At 38.5% G+C, this 20,971-nt stretch overlaps 2 protein-coding genes and 1 pseudogene across 4 annotated transcripts; 1 reads left to right on the plus strand and 2 right to left on the minus strand.

The window, feature by feature from the left end:
- Positions 1-5,701: 5,701 nt before the first annotated feature.
- Positions 5,702-7,554, minus strand: LOC147487239 (UDP-glycosyltransferase 73C5 pseudogene; annotated as a pseudogene). Its single transcript, XR_015203313.1, has one exon. The product of XR_015203313.1 is annotated as a UDP-glycosyltransferase 73C5 pseudogene (transcript).
- Positions 7,555-7,716: 162 nt separating this feature from the next.
- On the plus strand, positions 7,717-11,402 carry LOC147487240 (cyclin-dependent kinases regulatory subunit 1-like). Of its 2 annotated transcripts, none has more exons than XM_086575306.1 (4): positions 7,717-7,878; positions 10,834-10,917; positions 10,996-11,056; positions 11,143-11,402. In XM_086575306.1, the coding sequence occupies exons 2-4, from the start codon at positions 10,865-10,867 to the stop codon at positions 11,278-11,280; spliced, it is 252 nt and encodes an 83-aa protein (XP_086431432.1). In that variant the 5' UTR covers positions 7,717-7,878; positions 10,834-10,864; the 3' UTR covers positions 11,281-11,402. The 2 variants fall into 2 exon arrangements, with proteins under 2 accessions (XP_086431432.1, XP_086431433.1); XM_086575307.1 differs by lacking the exon at positions 7,717-7,878 and adding an exon at positions 10,722-10,753.
- Positions 11,403-17,967: 6,565 nt separating this feature from the next.
- LOC147487241 (uncharacterized) lies at positions 17,968-18,522 on the minus strand. Its single transcript, XM_086573987.1, has one exon. The coding sequence runs from the start codon at positions 18,520-18,522 to the stop codon at positions 17,968-17,970; it is 555 nt and encodes a 184-aa protein (XP_086430113.1).
- Between the last annotated feature and the right edge of the window lie 2,449 nt (positions 18,523-20,971).

Here is a 20,971-nt window from a genome sequence, read left to right on the forward strand (position 1 = left end):
GAAGTACCAAGAAGGTTCTTCAATGTCTGAGCACCTTAATGAAGTACAGAATACCATCAATCAGATGCATTTGATGAAGATCAATTTGGGAGACGAAGTTGAGGCTTTGTTTCTATTAGGCTCTCTACCCGAAAGTTGGGAGACATTAGCAGTTTCTCTACATGGAGCGACCAAGGATGGAATTGTTACCATGGAGATGGCTACCATGGCTTTGTTGAATGAGGAGACTAGAAGGAGTGCAAAAAAGCTCCTCTCACTCGGAGGTCCTTTCCGCGAGAAACGGGGAGAGGTCGAAACAGAAAACCATCTCGTTCTAGAGGTGATGACGGAAATAAATCTAGGGGTGAAGCTAGAACTCCTAAGGCGGAGAGGCAATGTTACTATTGTGCCACCAAAGGCCACTTCAGGATATGAGTCACGAAACAATCGGAAGAGGGATGAGAAGAATAACCGTGTACATGAAGACATGGTGCGAGGAATGGAAACACAGGCCGAGAGATACTACCGCGCACTAGTCGGCGACCTAGTGGGAATTGTGTCGATTGTGGTGTGTCTTTGTCTTAGTACCTCATGTCGATCTGAGTGGGTGATAGATCTGAGGAGCATCCTATCACGCGTCACCGCCTGGGATTCTTCACTACCTACGGTATGGTGAATATGGTGAAGTGAGGATGGGTAACAAAAAGTCTCAAGATTATAGGCATTGGAGATGTTCATATAGAAACCAATGTCGGCTACACCTTGACACTCAAGGATGTAAGACATGTCCCCGACATACGGTTAAAGCCTAATTTCGGTTTGGGAAATTAGATGACGATGGCTTTGTAAACTTCGTTAGGTAACGGGGTATGGAAACCGAAAGCGAGAGGTTCCATTGTAGCGGCCGAGGAAAGAAAAACTTGCTCTCTTTACAAAACACGGGCTAGTTTGTGTAAAGCGAATCTTAACGCGCGAAGAAGAAGCATCCTGAACGTGGCACAAAGAGATCGTGGTCACATGGGCATAAAAGGGATGGAAGTTCTTGCTAAGCAAAAGGCCTTGCCGGACATCAAAGGTACACATTTAAATACATGTACTCATTGTTTGGTAGGAAAGCAACACAGGGTGTCTTTCCAAAGATTCCCGTCTCCACGAAAAGGACACACGTCCCTGAACTAGTGCACTACCGCACTTATGTGGTCCTATGAGAGTAAAGTCCCACCGGGGGGCTTCGTACTTCTTGACATTCATTGATGATCGTCAAAGAAAGATATGGGCCTATAGTCCGAAGACCAAGGATGAAGTACTTGGCGTGTTTGAGAAATTCCACGAAGATGGTGGAAAGAGAGACCGGAAGTTGTTGAAGTGTATTCGCTTTCGGATAATGGGGGTGAGTACATTGGGCCATTTGAAGAGTATTGCGAGTCATGGGATTAGTCATGAGCGGACCGTTCCCAAGACACCGCAAATGAGAATGGAATAGCGAGAGAATGAACCGCACCATTGTAGAGAGGATGAGATGCATGCTATCTCACTCTAAGCTACCTAGAAACTCTTGGGTAGAAGCAATGCGTCTGGCCGTGCATGTGATCAACTTTGTCACCGGAAAAGCTCACGAATAGTGATTATCCGAGAGAGTATGGTCGGCGAGAGATGTTGATTATGGATACTTGAGGGTATTTGGGTGCGGGGCATTTGTGCATATTCAGAAGGATGAGAGATCCAAGCTTGATGACAAAGCCAAGCGATTGCATTTTTCTCGGGTTATGGAGATGAAAAGTTTGGTTACAAACTCTATGATCCGATTAACAAGAAGGTAATCCGAAGTCGAGATGTTGTGTTCTTAGAAGACCAAACCATAGCAGACTTTGAGGAGGGTGAAGCTCTGAGGCTTTTCACCAATGATCTTGTTGATTGAGAACCGGAAGTTCCTACCGTGGAACGTCTGCGAGAAGGCATTGAGAATCTGAGAGAACCATGAGTTTGAAGCTCATGATGAGAATCCTATTGCTCATGATGGGATAGAACCTATTGGTATAGAAGATGCGATGAGATGCATGAACCACCACCGAGCAAGCGAAGTGCATCCTCCCGAGGGCACCCGGTAGATGGGGCAAGGAGGTCGGCGAGAGAGAGACTAGCTTCAACCCGGTATCCACCACATAATGTCACGTGCTACTATCGGATGGTGGAGAACCTATGTACTATCAAGAGGCACTTGAAGGTACGACAAAAAAAAAAGTGGTTAAAGGCCATGCATGACGAGATGGATTCTTTGCATAAGAATCACACTTATGAGTTAGTTGAAACCCACGGGGAGAAAAGTTCTCAAGAATAAGTGGATATACAAAGTCAAGCATGAGGAGAACAATCCTCACCCAAGGCACAAAGCTTCGCCTTGTTGTGAAGGGATTCGGTCAAAGGAAAGGAATTGACTTTGATGAGATTTTCTCTCTGTAGTGAAGATGACTTCTATCCGGGTGGTATTGGGTATGACCGCAAGTATGAACCTAGAGGTTGAGCAAGACTAGATGTTAAGACGACTTTTCTTCATGGAGACCTTGAAGAAGATGTTTACATGGACCCGGCCCCGGGGGTTTGAGGTCAAAGCAAAGGAGCACCTAGTATGCAAGTGATAAAGAGCTTGTATGGTTTGAAAGCAAGCACCGAGACGATGGTACATAAAGTTTGACTCCTTTATGGCGAAGCAAGGATACAAAAGTCCGCTTCCGATCATTGTGTGTTTGTTCGAGATTTCCGATGGGGATTTCATTGTCTATTCTTTGTATGTGGATGATATGTTGATAGTTGGCCCAAACATCAACAAGATATCAAAATTTGAAGAAAGACTTGAGTAAGTCCTTTGAGATGAAGGATTTGGGTCAAGCAAAGCGGATACTTGGGATCACGGATCACTCATGACGAAAGAGTGGGAAGTTGTGGCTTTCTCAAGAAAGCTACATTGAAAGGTGTTGAAGAGATTCAACATGGATCAAGCCGAAACCGGGTCGGTTGTCCACTTGGTGGCGGTTCCGCATGACCAAAGAGATGTGTCCTAAGGGTGAGCATGAGCGAGTCGGATGGAAAAAGATTCCTTATGCATCCAGCGGGCGTTTGATGTATGCCATGGTGTGTACTAGACCGGATATTGCTTTTCGCCGTTGGGGTGGTAAGCGATTTACATCAAATCCGGGTAAAGAGCATTGGGAAGGTGTTAAGTGGATATTGAGATATCTCAAAGGCACTTCAAATCGTGTTTGTGTTTTGGTGGAAGTAAGCCCTTACTTGAAGGCTACGATCGATGGAACATGGCGGTGATGTTGACTCGATGAAGTCCACCTCCGGTTATCCGGGTTACTTTTGCGGGGAGCGGTTTCTTGGCAATCAAAGTTGCAAAAGTGTGTTGCCATCTCCACTACTGAAGCCGAGTATATTGCAGCCAATCGAGTGTTGCAAAGAGTTGCTATGGATGAAGAGGTTCTTCGATGAACTAAAAGCGTAAAAGCAGTTTGTAGTTACATGTGACGGTCGGGCGCCATCCCACTTGAGCAAGAATCCGAGTTTTCATTCTAGATCCAAGCACATACACGCGTCGTTATCATTGGATTAGAAAAGTACTTTCGAAGACAAGCATTTGTGTATCGAGAAGATCCATACCGACAAGAAGCGGGTCGGATATGATGACCAAAGTCTTACCGAAAGGTAAGTTTGATGTTTGTTGTCTTATTGCGGAATGGCGGACACTCCTCCTCTGTTGATTTGGAAATTGCATGGAGGAAGCCCCCTCACCGTTCGGGGGGGGAGATTGTTGGAGTTATCCCTCACATGAGGAGAGAAAACAGAGCGGAGAGAAACGGGTCGGCGTTGGAAAGGTCGAGGCCAGCCAGCTCGAGATAGAGCGACTTCGGCGCTCGAGTTCCATAGAATAGGGCGACCAGCGCCAGAGGCCAGCGCCAGCCTGCCAGCTTCCAGTCTTCTTCACGACTTCCAGAGGCGCGCCCAAGCCGAGTCTAATTTTCGTGGGCCTTGCTACAAGATTACCCGGCGAAATTTGGTTTTGGAGATAAAACCAAAATCAAGGTTTTGGAAAACCTAAGACTAAGAACCAGACAAAACCAAAGAGAGAGAAACCAATCTTGAAAGCTATCAAGATTGAGAGAGAACCTTTACAGAGATACAACCCTGTAAAGAGATAAGAGTGATCTAGTAAGGTGAGAGACTGTAAGGAGAGATTGTAATCTTCCTTCCCACTTTAATAAGAACTGGCTCTTGTGGAAGTAGGCATCATTGGCCGAACCACGGTAAATCTTTGTTTTGTGGTTTGCCTTTTACTGCTTTACATTATTATTTGTTGTTGATAGTTGTTTAGCGAGTTGGGCATGTTAGTATAGGTTGTAGTTGATATTTAGATTTTATCCGGAGTTGAATTGTGTTCATACAAGTTATCTGTGTAGTGGGAGAACCGATTGGTATTGGTGTAATCCCCAACAGAACTAACAATGGCTAGCAATGAAGGTTACCACCTATGGAATCTCCACGAAAAACTAGCTTCTTCTTTAGAAAACGTTGGAGGCCACCATTAAAGGAGGGAGAGCTTTTCTTGTTGTTGGGATGTTGTTGGGATGATCATATATGTGAATGGGGGTGGGGGTCCAAAATCTATGTATCCTTATAATATTATCTCTCCCCAATACCGGTGATTATCCTTATCCCAAATGGTTTTATCTCAAGGCCCAAAATATCGATGATAGGATATAGTCCCAAAACCGATATATATATATTTATCCATTTTTTATGACCAAAAATATCGGAAATATCGGATATATCGAAAATATAATATCGAAATATATCGATATATTGAAAATATCGGTTTATATTAAAAAATGGTCAAAAGTCAACCGATATATATCGTAAATATCCGGATATATCGATTATATCGGGCGATATAAACTTTTATATCGAAATTACGATATATATCGGAAAAAAAAAAGAATACTATATTCTGGATATATGTCGGAAATATCGATGGTTTATCAAAATTATATATCTATATCTTGTATCGGCGATATTTTTATCCATGGTTTATCTTATCTTGGTGGGCGTTTATCAATTATTTACAACAAATGGAAAAATGTTATGGGCCATGGAGACCAGCAACTCCACTATGATCCTAAATCCGGTTTCGCCCGACTTAGTTCCGCACCAACCTTTAGTATATAATAAAGAAAAATAATATTCTCGCGAATTATGGTGGACTGGTGGTGAACCTAATTAATGGTTATGTAACATTGAAGTTTTTGTGGATATATACCTATATCTACTCTTGGAGAGACTCATGGCCACGGCTGATGCCTAAATTTTAAGCTGGTTTTTGCTTGGAGACAATACAAGATAGAGTCCCCCTTCAGAGTTTACCAGATGACAACTGAATTGAAACTACAAGAAATACTGTCAAAATTTGATTTTTGTTAAAGCTATTAAGCAGGTTTCCACCTGATAATGATTTTCTTTTTCTTCACGTACACGCTTGTACTGTGACAGAAAAATAGCACAACCAACATGCCGGAGACGGTTGCATTGTTTTTTATTTGAAGTGAACAAGGTATGGCAGTACGTACGAAAAGAAAGTGGCCTGATATTTTTGCTCATCAACCGACATCAAGCCAAGTTATGTACCCATTTATTCCGATAATCCCCTATGAAAAAAACAAAAAAATCAGCATGAACAAAATCGTACTATGTTGCTGGTTCTAAAAATCTTGATATCTTTCGTACAATTTTCTGCAGTTTAATATGTGACAGCTGCATTTTGAAAATACTTTCAACATTTGAAGTATAATTCTAATGCTCTCAGTGACGAAAACAGGTCGTGATTGGAACATAAACAACCAAACTAAGAAAAGTGTGCCGAACTCTCTTTGGCCTTAATGGCAGGTATGATCCACATTGTTCTGCTTTTGACAGGAATTTTTCTTCAGTTGTTGCTGCTTAATATCATTCATGAAGAGTGTCATACTTAAGTATGAAGATCCCCCTTCTTCCATTGCTTCCCTTGCCAACTTTGCAAGTTCTATTGCCTTTTGTCTTCTCATTTCTCCTTCATCATCCTTGCACATAAGTTTGCTTATAGCTTTTTCAACGTCTTCCTTTCTCACTGGCACTTGAACATTGTCCTCCTTTCCCCAGTGAACTGCAGGGTCAGTGACTCCAATCTCAACTCCTATTCCTAAAACTTGCACAACAAGTTTTTCGTTAAGAAATTGCTCTGCATACATTGGGTAAGTAATCATTGGAACACCTGCACACACCCCTTCTAATGTCGAATTCCAACCGCAGTGTGTTAAGAATCCACCAATCGCTTGGTGTGACAAGATTAGTACTTGTGGTGCCCACCCTTTAATTATCAGGCCTCTATCTTTGGTCCTCTCCTCAAACCCCTCTTCAGATAACCATTTCTCCAACTCTTTGAATCTCTCGCAGCTCCTAATCACCCAAATGAATGAGTAATTCGTTGCTTCTAGGCCTAAACCAATCTCCTGAAACTGCGCAGATGTTAGGTAACATTGGCTGCCAAGACAAATATAGATAACTGAGTTTGACTGCCTTGAATCGAGCCACTTCAAACATTGGCTCTCGTCAATGGAGGCCTTGTTACCTCTTTCGAACTTATCTAAGACTTCCTTGTTGAATTGAGAAACAGGACCAACACACCAAACCTTATCTTGTTTGGCCTTCTGGTACCCGTCGATGTACAAAGGCTCCAAGTCGTAAAAACTATTTATAAGTACACCATATGCAGTTAATTCAGCATCATTTATTCGGGCCCATAGATCGTTCGAGTCTGTATCTTGTTTGTGGGATGCTCCATGCAGACGCGACTTTGTGATCTCAATTTGATCAGGCAAGCCTGGAATAACAAATGGCTCTGACTCGGAGGTGATACTCTCATCAGGCTTATGATGTAATATGTTATGGCAGCAAAAAAGAGAGAAGCAACTGATACCATGGAATATAAGCCTCGGTATATCGAACTTGCGAGCTGTTTCAGATGTCCATGGTAAAGTATAATCAGATATAATACAACTTGGCCTAGGTTCCATTTCTTGAAGTGATTTTTCTAGTGGTTCTTGTAACATAGTAGTTGCTGTGAAAAAAGCTGCCAATGAGTCTGGCGTGGGAAGGGTATCAGCATTTTCACATCCCTCTGGCAGCCCTACTTGTACACTTGGAAACCGGAGCTCAAGAATTCGTATTGGGAGATTTGACTGCTGAGCACGATCAGTGGTTGTCTTGAACCGCAAGGTGTTTGTGGGCGTCAAGACTATGGTGACCACCACGCCCCGCTGAGCAAATAATCTGGCCATGTCTACAGCTGGAATCATGTGGCCTTGGGCCATCAGTGGAAAAATAATGAAGTGAAGCGGCTGGTCTTGAGCCATTAGAACTAGTTGAAAGGTTGTTGTTTGTTGATTTGGGAGGAATGCATTAATATATGTACATCTATAAATTGGGTATAGATGTCTATATCACTCGATTCGTAAAAAAAAGTGTCTCTAGGCCTGTTTCCAACATTATCAACGCAAGCTCATATGTCAGCAAAGAAAATTCTTTTCTAACAAATTTCTTTGTACTTTTACGTGGAGACAAATGACACTTAACCCGTCGTAATTAAAAGAATAAAATCGTATTATTAAAAGAAGGGATAAAGGGAACAAATTGTTTACGCAAATGACTTTCAAGTGGCAGCTACCGACTAACAAAGTCGGTAAAATCTTTGAGTGATTTAGTGAGCCTATCTAACTGAGGGTATGCGATTTTGGTATGATTTGGTTGGAGGGGGCGTAAATGCTTATGGTCATCGTACACTTGGGAAGCAAGTCAGATACTGCAGTAAAAACGGTTAGTTGTTAAAACTTCAAAGTCAGTTCTTCGTGGTATTCAGTGGTTACTTGACTCGAGAATTAAAGCTAATTCTTTTGTTATCTAGCCTTGAAAATAATTTCCTATATAAAACTATATAACCTAAGACCTATTACTGAGCAGCTACAGACGAGAGACTGCTAAAAGAGGCAATTGCAGGCGACATAATTTTGTGGTTTCATAATTTGAAATTACTTGCACTGGATCTCACTAAGGTGGGCGGAGGTTGGTTTAAGGGTGGAATTCGAGCTAAACAAGCCGAGCTTTACCATGTTCAAGTTCGGCTCGCTAATTACATGAGCTTTAAATTGAGCTCGAGCTCGGCTCATATGTTAAACGAACGAGCTCGAGCCGAGCTTAAACGAGCCAAGCCCAAGTCGAACCCAAGCCGCTCGGTCATTTTACACTATAAATATGCCATTTGAGCTAAACGAGCCGAGCTTCATCAAGCTCATTTGTTACACGAGCTTTAATTTGAGCTCGAGTTCGGACTCATATAGTAAACGAGCGAGCTCGAGCCGAGCTTAAACGAGCCAAGCCCAAGCCGAGCTCCGAGCCCTCGGCTCAAATTCCACCCTTAGTTGGGTTCAAGTTGACGGGCTTAGAAAATGCAAATGAATCAATTCTCGCTTATTATGGAAAGCGAGAAAAACCATATGTTTTTATGTGTTACCTGAGAAAAGAAAAACAGACGTATGGACTGATGGACATGGAGATGTTTTCTTGAGTTGCGAAATTGAAATCTTTCTTGATCAATTGTTATGTTCATTAAGAGCAAGTCCAATGGAGAGCTATATGGGCTGTTAAAGGCAAATATAGCTCTCCAACCACAAAAATGTCATTCCGATGGGACTGCTAAAAGAGTCTTAAATTTGGAAGGAGTAAAAAACCCAGCAAAAGTTAAAATCTTCGCTAGCAGGTTCTATAATAAGTTCGGGAGATGGACGACATAGTTTCTATCGTCCGTGTGTTAAATTTCGATGGACGGCAGACAGTGGCGGAGCCAGAAATTTGAGTGAGGATGAGCCACCGAGACGATCAATAAAAAGGGAAACATTTGAGGCCTTGTCTAGTACAAAACTAAGAGATTGCATTGCATACAATTATTTTGGTGTATGTTAAGACGCTATTGTTTTAGTTTAATCTGGTTCCGTTTTTGCTCCAATTATATGTCACCAAAGAGATATCAATTTCAATTCTTACAAAAGATATGTTGTAACAGTTTTGATGGACATACACCTCAATGATTTGATGAGAAAGGGAAGTCAGATTGTATTCTCTAATAAAACTTGTGTATAAAACATTACATTCCCACATCTTTTGTTTTGAATTTTTTTGCTTTACACCAAGGTGAGACTATTGCTACTACTTTGGGATGGACTCAATACGTACAGAAGATATTTGTGAACTAATGTACTTTTAAATGGTTGGTCATATTCGCAAGAAAAATCAAAACTTATCAGGGAAAGGAGCTACTGTGAGTTTACATGTTTTTTTTATGAATATAAAATAAACTGATCCAACTTAGAAATTAAAACACCGAAAAGAAGTATGAACTGAAAAGAGAGGAACAACTTATCAGTATTTTGCTATACACAGAAAAGCTACAATCGAATTTGCTTGCTGAGGCACAAATTTGGCACTGACGAAGTATCTGAATAAGTCAAAATTCATGGATTCTTTGCACAGCTTGACTGTTGTGCAATCTTCTATATGTCTTGAAGAACTGTTTAAAATATAGATCGACATTTTTTTGACACAAAGCTACCACGAGAACTTCGGATCTTGGGGCTAGGTGCAAACTTTCTCTGTCAAAGCAGTTTGTTTTTTATAGTAGAGACTAGCGAGAACTTGAGGGGTTTTTGGGTTTCTTTTTTTTTTCGTACGGGTTTTGTGGTTTTGTTTTGTGTGAAGTATATTTTTTGTTTTTTTGGAAATATTCGAGGGTGAGCCAGGGCATACCCTGGGCCCCCCTGACTCCGCCACTGACAACAGAAACTGTGCCGTCCGTCCAAAAAAATTTCAACCTAAGTTACAAAATAATGGATGGACTATGCTGTCCGTATCATTTGACACTTCAAAACAGAAAAAGCAATTGGATTGGTTTTTTAATTTTGGGTACCAAATTTGGCTGGGCAAGCTAAAAAACCTATGTGGCACTTTTAGCAGCTCTCCATTGGACTTACTCTAAAAAGCTACTAAGCATGTGACAGTTCAGATTATGCATAAATACCAATGCCCAAAACGAGTCCAGCACCGGCGCATAAATGCTTGGAATGTGATTAATCTCTCTCAAACAGAACTTTATTTTTATCAAAGTCCAAATCTCAAACGACATGGCCACACCGTTTGGACTGAGTCCAAAACGATGTGGCCATGTCGTTGGGGATTTTTCTAAGTCCAAATCCGAAACGACATGACCACATCGTTTTGGACTCAGTCCAAACGGTGTGGCCATGTCGCTTGGGATTTGGACTTTGAAAAAAAATAAAGTTTTGTTTTTTGGGCTTTTGACCGGTGTGGGCACATCGTTTGGACAAAGTCCCAAACGGTGTGGCCAAGTCGTTTGGGACTTAGTCCAAATGACATAGCCGAGTCGTTTAAGTTTAGGGTTTTCGAATTCAACTTTTTTGGAACAATGACATATTTATAATAATTGTTTTTTTTATAGATTTTTTGAGACTAATGGCACACTTGTAATAATTGTTTTTTTAGTCTACCCAACACAAATTGGGTCCGGCAGTAACAAATACCATAAACCATTGAATGTACACCAGGGGTTAAAATGGAATGGAAAAGTAGTCTCTTATATAAACCAACATCCACAGTTGTTCACTTGACTTTCAAGAAAGCAGTAAGGCACTCATTTCTTTCAAATTTTAGGGTTTTACTTTCTTTAAATTTAATTAACTTCTTCTTCATTTGCAAATTCAGCCCCCATCTTTAATTTCTTCTTCATTTCAAAATGGGTCAGATCCAGTACTCTGAGAAATACTTCGATGACACTTTCGAGTACAGGTATCAAATCAAAACCCCTATTTCCTCTCTTCATTTTAAACTAATTTAACATTATTTTCTTCTTTATTATATATACAGGCACGTTGTTCTTCCACCAGAAGTAGCAAAACTTCTTCCAAAGAATCGTCTTCTTTCTGAGGTAATGTCTCATTTTTATTTATTTATTTATAGGGTTTGCGTTTAATTTCAATTTTAAAAAAAAATTGGGTTTGTGAATCAATGTAGAATGAATGGAGAGCAATTGGGGTTCAACAAAGTCGAGGATGGGTTCATTATGCAATTCATCGACCAGAACTACATATCATGCTTTTCAGGAGGCCATTGAACTATCAACAACAGCAAGAGTATCAGGCTCAGCAGTAAAGTGAAATATTTCCGATATTTCGGTTAGAAAAGATTATGAAATTTTAGGGTTTGTGTTATTATTAAACAGAAGTTGTTATGTGTGTTGGGATTAATGCTAATTTTACTATCTGGTTATTATGTGTGGAAATGTTGGATTGATTTACGTTAATTTGGGATTAGGGTTTAATTAATCTTGTTTATATTTTTAATTAATTGTTATTGTAGAGGTTTCAAATTTGAAATTTGAAATTCAAATGTTTTGGATTTGGAGCGGGGGAATCAGATTAGCACAGCACACGTGGTGTAGCACTTTAGGTTATTGAGATCTTTGATTAAGTCTATGGGATCTTAATACCGTATTAGTACCGATCCTTCAAATTTTGGGCTTTACGAATTTTTTGTTTTGATTCAAACAAATGTCCACTAATACAAGGAACACCTCTTCGTGTTGCGCATTTTGTGTGTTGCGACTTTTCCTTTGGGCAATCCAAATCGTAATCACAAATCAATGTCATGCCATTTTAACTGAATATCCACCATGCCAATCAAAATTCTCTCACAAACTAACCAAAACTTGTATGAGAATTCGCCAGGCGTTATAAGTTCACTGTTTAAAATAACCTTATAAAGAACTTTAACATCTCCATTTGTTTGGCGGTTTGGCCCAAATGGCAAAACGGCTCAGCAATATGAAAGTAAACTTTTGGCAAGATCTCTTTTCCTAGAGCAAGTCCAATGGGGGTGTATGTGTGCTGCTAAAGGGCATATAGCACCCAAAAACCAAATCTTAAGCCTACACGAGCCTTTAATTTTCGACATTTAATCATTCAAAAAAAAAAAAAAAAAAAAAAAAATTGACTGGCCGCCTTGCCCGCTTAGACCCGTTTAGTCGGTCTACCGATTTTTTAAACGACTTGGGCCTAGACGAGTTGGTTGGGGACCGCCTAGCGCCTAGAGACTGCTTAAACCGATTTTTAGAACAGTGGCAATATTACACATAGAGAATGGGCTTGAAGCCCCAGTGTTCCAATTTAATTACGTAAAAAAGACACAGCTTTTTCTAATTATATCAAAAGCCCATCCGGTCCATTCGTTGGCAATATTACACAATTGTCCCTTAAACAGAAATCAAAACTAGACAAATATGCAACATTCATGTTGCAGTCAACAACATATACAAATTTCGAAATCCTAGTTCCCCAAATTAAATCCAAATTTCGAAACCCTAGTTCCCCAAATTAAACCCAAATTTCGAAACCCTAGTACCCCAAATTAAACACAAATTTCAAAACCTAGTTTCCCAAATTAAACCCAAATTTTGAAATGAAAAACCCTAATGAAGAAAAAAGAAAAGATTCAAACGATAATATGCAAGCAAACACAAGATCTACTACCAAAAAAAAAAGAACAAGAGGGCAAAAAGGTTAGATACCAAATTTCATTGATAGTTTCACAATTTTGATATATTAGGATTTTCATTTTATGAAAAATTGGTTAAAGTGTATTGAATATATTCACTGCAACATGAGTGTTGCATCGAATATACTTGGATGTCACTTACCACTGCAATATGGATGTTGCACTGTCAAATCCCAATGCAACATGGATGTTGTAGTATCAAATCCCACTTTAACATGAGTATTTTGGGTCGAATGCAACATGAGTGTTGTTTGAGGTTTAAATTGGTGATGTTTGTTTGAGTTTTGAGGCATGTTTTCCACTGAAACATTCATGTTGCAGTCGTAATTGGTTGAAACAAGCTACTAATTCATTAGTTTTCTTCGAGTTATCACGACAAGGGAAGGGCGCTAAATCTAAATTGAGCCTTCCGAAACAAACTAAAGATGCAACTACCTCAACGAGCAAAAACCGAAAAACAAAAGGCAAAGAAAAGATAGAGGAGAAAGGTAAAGAAAATTTGGTGAAAAGCGAGTTGTTGAGTTATAGGTCCAGTTTAAAGTCAATGATTGAGATTATGGATTTGATTATAGCTGATATAACGGAAGTGCATAAGAAAAAAATGATGGATACACCATTTGCAAATCTTTTTAGTGTCTTTATTGAAAATAGGGTAAATGTTAAGACCACAATAAAAGCAAATATTGATGTTTGGTTAGTTTTGAAGACATACTCGGGAGTAGATGATGGGTTTAGTGTTGGGGGTAAGATTGTTAGATTTACCCCTGAAGATGTTGCATTGGTTTTGGGTTACCTTTGGTAGGGGAACCGTGGTGTTGTATCCAAAAATGTAGGAAAGAGTAACTTGTCGGAGTTTATGAAGACCTACTTTGGAGGAGATGACGAAATCAAATTATTAGGAGTAAAGAGTGAGATTACAAGTGTTGTGAAGAAGATTGGGATGGAAGATGATTTTGTGAGGTTGATGTCCCTATACTTGACTACGACAGTCTTCTTTCCGAACCCAACAAGAATCAATTGGTCTTTTGTTCCTCATATTGAAGATTTGAATGGGATGAGAAGAATCTCGTGGCCAAAAGTAATCCATGCGGAGTTGATGGACCAGATAAGACGTAAAAGCGACAAGCTCTCGACGGTTTCTGGTTGTGTTGTTGCACTTTTGGTAGGTTTCGTTTTATTTTGCAAATGAATTTTGTTTCTAATACAATCCCTTTTGCTAATACTTTTGTTTCAAATTGCAGTATTAGTTGTGTGAGCATACAAAGATAATCACACCAATAAATGAATTTGAATATGTTGAGCCTAAAGTCTGTAGGTGGAGCTTAGACGAACTCAGAGAAGCCATGGAGAAGTGTCCTCCGATCCTCTAAAAGAGATAGATCCAGAAAATGTAAGTGTCAAGGTTATCCACTGCAACACTGCAACATGGTCAAATACCACTACAACATAGATGTTGCACTGTAAACTCATACTGCAACATGGATGTTGAAGTGTCGAATACCACTACAACATGGATGCTGCACTATAAACTCATACTGCAACATAGATGTTGTATTGCAACATAGATGTTGCAGTCTATGTTGCAGTGTCAAATGCCACTATAACCCCGGATGTTGCATCAGAAACTCACCGCAACATGGTGTTGCCTTTATAAACTCACTGCTCGCAATATCCATATTGCAGTATTACATTGACATCAAATAAATGAGATTGCATGTTAGTTTTGAATCTTAATTGTGTTTTTTGTGCATCATTTTCAGGTATTAGTCGAATTGGGTACTAAATCAAGCAAAGAGGAAAAGTTGTTAGATCTCAACTTCAAAGTTGAAAGAGAAGTTATTTCAAATGAAGAAGCCATGCGAATTGAAAATGAAAATCTGAAAAGGTTAATTGATGAATTGAGAGATAATCAGAAGAAGGACAAGGAAGAGATCGAAAATCTCAAGAAGGAGATCCAAATCTTGGATGAGGATAATAAGAGGTTGAAGGAGGAGAAACAATTAGAGATTGTGCGGCACGATGATAGTGTTGTGCAAATTGACGAAGAAAATCAGATTAGCAAGAGAGGGTTGGAAAGAAAAAAGAATGAAGAAATAGGTTCATTGGTCAAAAGGGCAAAGAAGAGAACAATATTGGAAACAAGAAAGGAGAAAAAACCTAAGGACGGTGATAACAAGAGCCCCAAAAAGAGGAGAAAGGCCGAGAAGAAAGAAGTAGATGCCATACCTATAACTGTGGATGAGTGGCCTACTCCAATAGTGGACCCAATGTCATTAAAAATGCCTGGTGTCACTACAAGCATGGCATGGCCTTATTTGGAGAAAAAAGAGAAAAAGATAGTTGAGCAATTTTTCAAGAATGCAAAACCAGAGTAAGTAACAAAGCTTAAAAATTACTGCTTTTGTTGATGTGTTATCCTAGTGCGTGCGACACTTAATAAACTGTTTTTCTTTCCTTTTTGTTTATTTTGCAGTACTATAGCGTGGGAAGATGAGTGGAAAGAGTTAACACTCAGTGCATTGATGGTTATGGACCTCATGTTGGGGAGATTCGTAGATAGTCAGGTAATGATAACAATTATAGATTGAATTTGATTAAGCTTAGTAGCAAACATATAGATGAGTTTTGTTTTGCACTGGATATCCCAATGCAACATGAATGTTGCTCTGCTACCTCGCATGGCAACATGGATGTTGCATTGTTACAATGACATCAAATAAATGAGATTAATATGATAATTAGATGTTAATAATTCTTAGTTTTTCACTGCAGATCATTAATTGGTATGGTCGATATTTGCAAAGAAATGTCAAGGGAGCTGAAAAAGAGACATTTTTCTTCGATTCTTGTATTTGGGTAAAGTTTGAACTTGTACCGTCCTTTATTCTCCGCAAATATTATTTTACAAGGAATACGTCTAACTTTATACTTTCATTTGTATTCAAGACCTATGTAAGGGACAATCTCACTGCAAGTGTGGGAACACACTTGACTTCTGAGATAGAATCTTTAGGCGACGATGTCACCTTATACTTTTTCCCCATGATTTATGGAAAGTACAAGAATGACAAAGTGGGAAATCATTGGACTCTACTCGTTTATAACACAATCTCAGACAAATGGACTCACTACGATTCAATGGTTCCAAGAAATAGCAAAGAAGGCATTTGCTTCAAAGATGCAGAACAATTGGTGAGTTGAACTTAAATTTTGAAATGTAAAATGGAATTGTGTTATCTAGTATCTAAATGATTGATTTCACTTATATTGCAGCAAATCCGTGTCTCGCGAGTGATCAATGACAAAAGGCGTATGGAATGCTTAAAATTAATAAACCCTAAGGCAACGATAAAGTCATCAGTTTGCACACAACAAAATCTAGAGTCGTAAGTGACTTATGAATTACTCAGCTCACTTTTGTTGTTAAATTTTGATGTAGAGTCGTAAGAGAAAGGCTACTTGTGCCCTTTGTATACGGTATACCGAAGCTTAGTTTGGTGGCATGGAATCTGCATATTAAAATGTGATTTTCTTTAGATCCTTCCGATGGTTTCTCTCGAAAATGTGTGGGGTGGTTGATGCTTGCCAGAATTTATTGTTATAATCTTCTCGGCTTACTTTTGTTGTTAAATTTTGATGTAGAGTCGTAAGAGAAAGGCTACTTGTGCCCTGGAGTAGTATGAATGTTGCACTAACTATTCTTAATTTTTTATGTGGCAGGGCTGATTGCGCACTCTACGTGTGTCTCTTCATGGAAACTTTGGTAGCCAAGGAACAAATGCCACATGCATTAGGAAAGGAAGCTATGCATCGCAACCGGGCATCCAAAGCATACAAAATTTTGTCTGACAAACCATATTGTTGGGTGCCGAAACCTTAATGCAACATGAATGTTGCACTGTTAACTCATAATTATTTTGGTCTTGTTGTTAGCTAGCTAGCATCGTAGTTATTCGGGTCGTGGCCGAAGTGTCCTCTGTCTACACATTTTATGAAAAATTCCTTATTAGTGCTATCAGTTTGATACCTCATCAGTTTCATTAATTATATCTTTGAGAAGCTGGCTCAGGAATCTTCAAGGCTTGCAAGGTACAACAAGAAGTCCACCATCACTTCTCGGGAGATTCAGACTACTGTTCGTCTTGTTCTTCTTGGTGAATTGGCTAAGCATGCTTTGTTTAAGAAGGCACCAAGGCGGTTACCAAATTTACTAGTTCTTGAAGATGTTTGTTTAGGGTTTGTTTCAATGTTTCAATGTTTCTATCTTTAGTATTTAGTATTAGAATGTTTCAATGTTAGTGGTGTCGATGTAATATATAGTTGATTTGGAACTTATGAATCAGAGTTAGATCTTTTGTGAATGAAATTAGGGTTTTTGGTGTTCTCTATTTTGGTTGATTTCTTCGTTCATTTTACCTAGTTCAGATCTGAGATAGTTTGATTACAATGCCAATCTGGTGTTATTGGCGTAAATTTCTATAACCAGTTATAAATGATGATGGTTGTGGATCTTGAATTGGAATGATGGCAGTTAAGAAAATGTTAGCATAATTGTAAAGTTTGGTTACTTTTTTATGCCTAAATTTGTATCAGTAGACGTTGAATACCTCATTAGCCAGTTGCTTCCTAAATTCCAAGTTTCTAATAAATGGGTTTAGCTTTGTCTACATTATGAGTACATGATTCCAAAGACAAAAACACCAAGTTTAAAAGGAAGCATCAAACTATGTAGTTGTAGTACATAGCATGACACCTGTAAAATGGAGAAGTCTCCTTTAAAAGAGATGGGTTCAGTAAGTCTCACGCATTACGACTGCATGCAATATGAATGTTTCACTCTCAATTACAACTGCAACATGAATGTTGCACTCTCAATCTGACTACAACAGATCGCAACATGAATGTTGCACTCTCAATTAAACTGCAACATGAATGTTTCACTCTCAATTCACGACTTGCAACGATGCAACATGAATGTTGCACTATCAATTACAATCTGCAACATGAATGTTGCACTCTCAATCTGACCTGCAATTGCAACAAGAGAATGTTACATCAATTACGCTTTGCACATGAATAATTTTACAGACTATAAATTTCATTATAACAAATGAAAAATAAAACAAACCGACTAGCGAATAATCTCAAATGAGTATCAACATTCCATAAAAGTATACAATGAATATAAATTTCTCATTAATAAATGTCAAAAGACCAAACTTAAAAATCTTAATTAAGACAACTAAAAACATATGGTTTGCCGAGAACATCAAAACTGATCATAGACTAACGAATCACACCGGTGCTTTCAATTCTTTTCTTCTTGGGTCTACCACGACCAATCTTCGGACTACACGGATAAACCGCAGGAGAATCAGGCATGCGTCTTGGCATAGAACCATTCGGAACTGGCTTGATAGAATGTGAGTAGCATTGCCTGAACGCGATCACCGTATATCCTTTATCAATGTAGCCATAAAAGGAATCACCCTTACTACCAATACAGGCGATAGCATGTATGCAAGGGAAATTATCGATACACCAATAGTTACAAGTACATGTTCTATTCATCAAATAAATTGAATGAATAACGTCGCTATGAACTAGAAATTGATTTTCATTGGATCTAACCACCCTCAAAGTCCTTGCAGCTTCAACCTTGCTAGCCAGTACTATCTCCATTTTTGGACATAAAACAGAATTCCATTTCATAGACTCCTCCAATCTGTTCCAACTCATTTCCATCATCTTTTCCATGATTCCAAAAAGCATAGGAGTAATAGGCAGGAAGCGCTCCTTGGTGATCCATGCATTGAAACATTCAGCTAGTGTCGAGCACATCTCACCGTACCTAGCACCGCGGAAGTATGCATTTGCCCAATTTTCCAATCAAATATCTTCCAAAAACCTTTGCACAGGAAGACCACCATATTTCTTTAACTTTTCAGCACAGGTAAAAAATTCATGATGAGAAGCTGCATAAGCACAATCAAAAAATAGCTTCACAACATATTTCCTCAACTTGTTATCTTTCCGTATAGCAGAACCAACATTGTTCTTCAAGTGCCAAAGACAATTCGAGTGAAATGACCCCGGAAACACAATTGGAATATTCTTAACTAGTCCAACATGCCGATCACTCAAAAATGTCAAAATTCTATCACTTGAAATAGCAAGTTTCAATTGTTCTATGAACCAAAACCAATTTGCATCAGTTTCATTAACCACTATAGCAATGGCCAACGGAAAAATCCCTTCAAAATAGAAAATAAAAATAAAAATGGTTAGTCTCATATGCATTAACAAACATTATTGCTAGTTAGTAAGCTTCTCAATAACAATATAATACTATTTCATGTTTATATAGATAACAAATAATCAATGCATTCTAAATGATATACTACGTTACCTTGATTTCCATTTTTGGCGGTTGCAGCTAACAAACATCCCTTATGCTTATTCTTCAAAAAAGTACAATCTAAGTACACTATAGGACGACAATGGTTAAAACCATAACTGGAAGCCTCAAAGCATATGAACATTCTTTCAAACTTTTTCGTAGAGTCAATATCCAGAATAACGCGACTTCTAGGATTACTTTCTACGATTGCATTCTTCAACCATTTCAACTGGTGAAAACACAGTCCATCTATACCATGAATCTCCTCCAAAGCCATCTTTTTAGCCGTGTACACATAGTAATATGTAATGTCAAGCCCGTAGTCAGTCTTCAACGTAGTCATCAAATCTTTTGGCTTTACCAAAGGCATACCGCGCACAATCTCTAAAATAAGATTTTCCACTAGCTTGCTCGACATGAAACAACTATTAATATCTTTGCAGACGAATCCACAAGAGTGCTCAGAATGCATAGTTTTTATCACAAAAGAGTCAAACTCAGAAACTGCATGTACACGCCACAAACAACCAGTACTCTCCTTCTTAGTACAATAAATCGTAACTCTCCCCGGATCATTCTTTGAAAATTGATATTTGTACCCAGTCTCAACAGATTACTGCAATACGTACTTTAAGACGGAAATCATTAGCATCAACAAATGTTTGACCAACATGTTTGAGATTAAAAGCCCATAATCTACTCCTCAATTCTTTAATAGGCACTATTTCACTACCAGTCCCACTACCAGAAGCACAAGAACTACTATAAGAATTAGAAGAATTATCACCAGATGTACTACCTTTACCTATTCCATAAGAACACAACATACTATCAAGTTTCAAAGAAACATCAATGTTAACTGTAAATAAGCCCTTTGCAAAGCTGTAGCACGCTAAAGATTGAAGCTCTGCAATATTTTCTATAACAAATGCCTTCCTATCGCGAGTGAAAGAAATATCAAAACTTGATTGATTTAACTCGGGCCAATTCGTCGAAATCTCATTTTTGACATCGATAATTGAAGAAGACGGACCAATATGACTCGTGAGAGTCAAATTTTTGTTGGATATAACTCCAAGAACAGTAAAATCCATCCTACAACACAAAATTGAAATGAAACTAAAAATTACAACAATTCCATTATCTCAAAAGAGTGTAGGTTATATTATTCAATAAAAAAATGATCAAATACAGAGATGACGATAAGTTAAATTATCAGTAGTCAATTTCCATATTTTGCTTACCCTAGATAACATAATAATAGAAGTGTTGGTGTAAATAAATGTACCTTAGTGGTAACAGTTCTAGAAAGTCCAGCAAAAGGATAACAAAGAAGAAAAGAGAAAAGACGATCTCAATTTTAGTTTAAAATCACGATATGAGAAATCACCATTGCCAATTGAGGAAGAAAGAAATTAAGTAACAACTTTCATATAAAAGGGTATGTAAGGTATTTTGAAAAAACAATAAAGGTGCGGTTGGTTTTTTCTCGCAAACTCACCGAAAACGAAACCTTTATTTCGCACTTTTACAAACCGGGTGGGCTTTAGACATAATTCAAAAAGTCAATGGGTTTTAGGCTAATAAAGACCGAAATCAGGGTTTTGAACCTAGTTTTATGAATGGGCTTGAAGCCTAGTGTTCCAATTTAATTACGGAAAAAAGACGCAACTTTTTCTAATTATATCAAATGCCCATCCGGTTCATTTGTTGGCAATATTACACAATTGTCCTTTAAACAGAAATCAAAACTAGACAAATATGCAACATTCATGTTGCAGTCAACAACATATGCAAATTTCAAAACCCTAGTTTCCCAAATTAAACCCAAATTTTGAAACCCTAACCCTAGTTCCCCAAATTAAACCCAAATTTTGAAACCCTAGTTCC

Source organism: Coptis chinensis, chromosome 7 (genome assembly GCF_015680905.1).
Source record: "Coptis chinensis isolate HL-2020 chromosome 7, ASM1568090v1, whole genome shotgun sequence".
Taxonomy (NCBI): Eukaryota; Viridiplantae; Streptophyta; class Magnoliopsida; order Ranunculales; family Ranunculaceae; genus Coptis; species Coptis chinensis.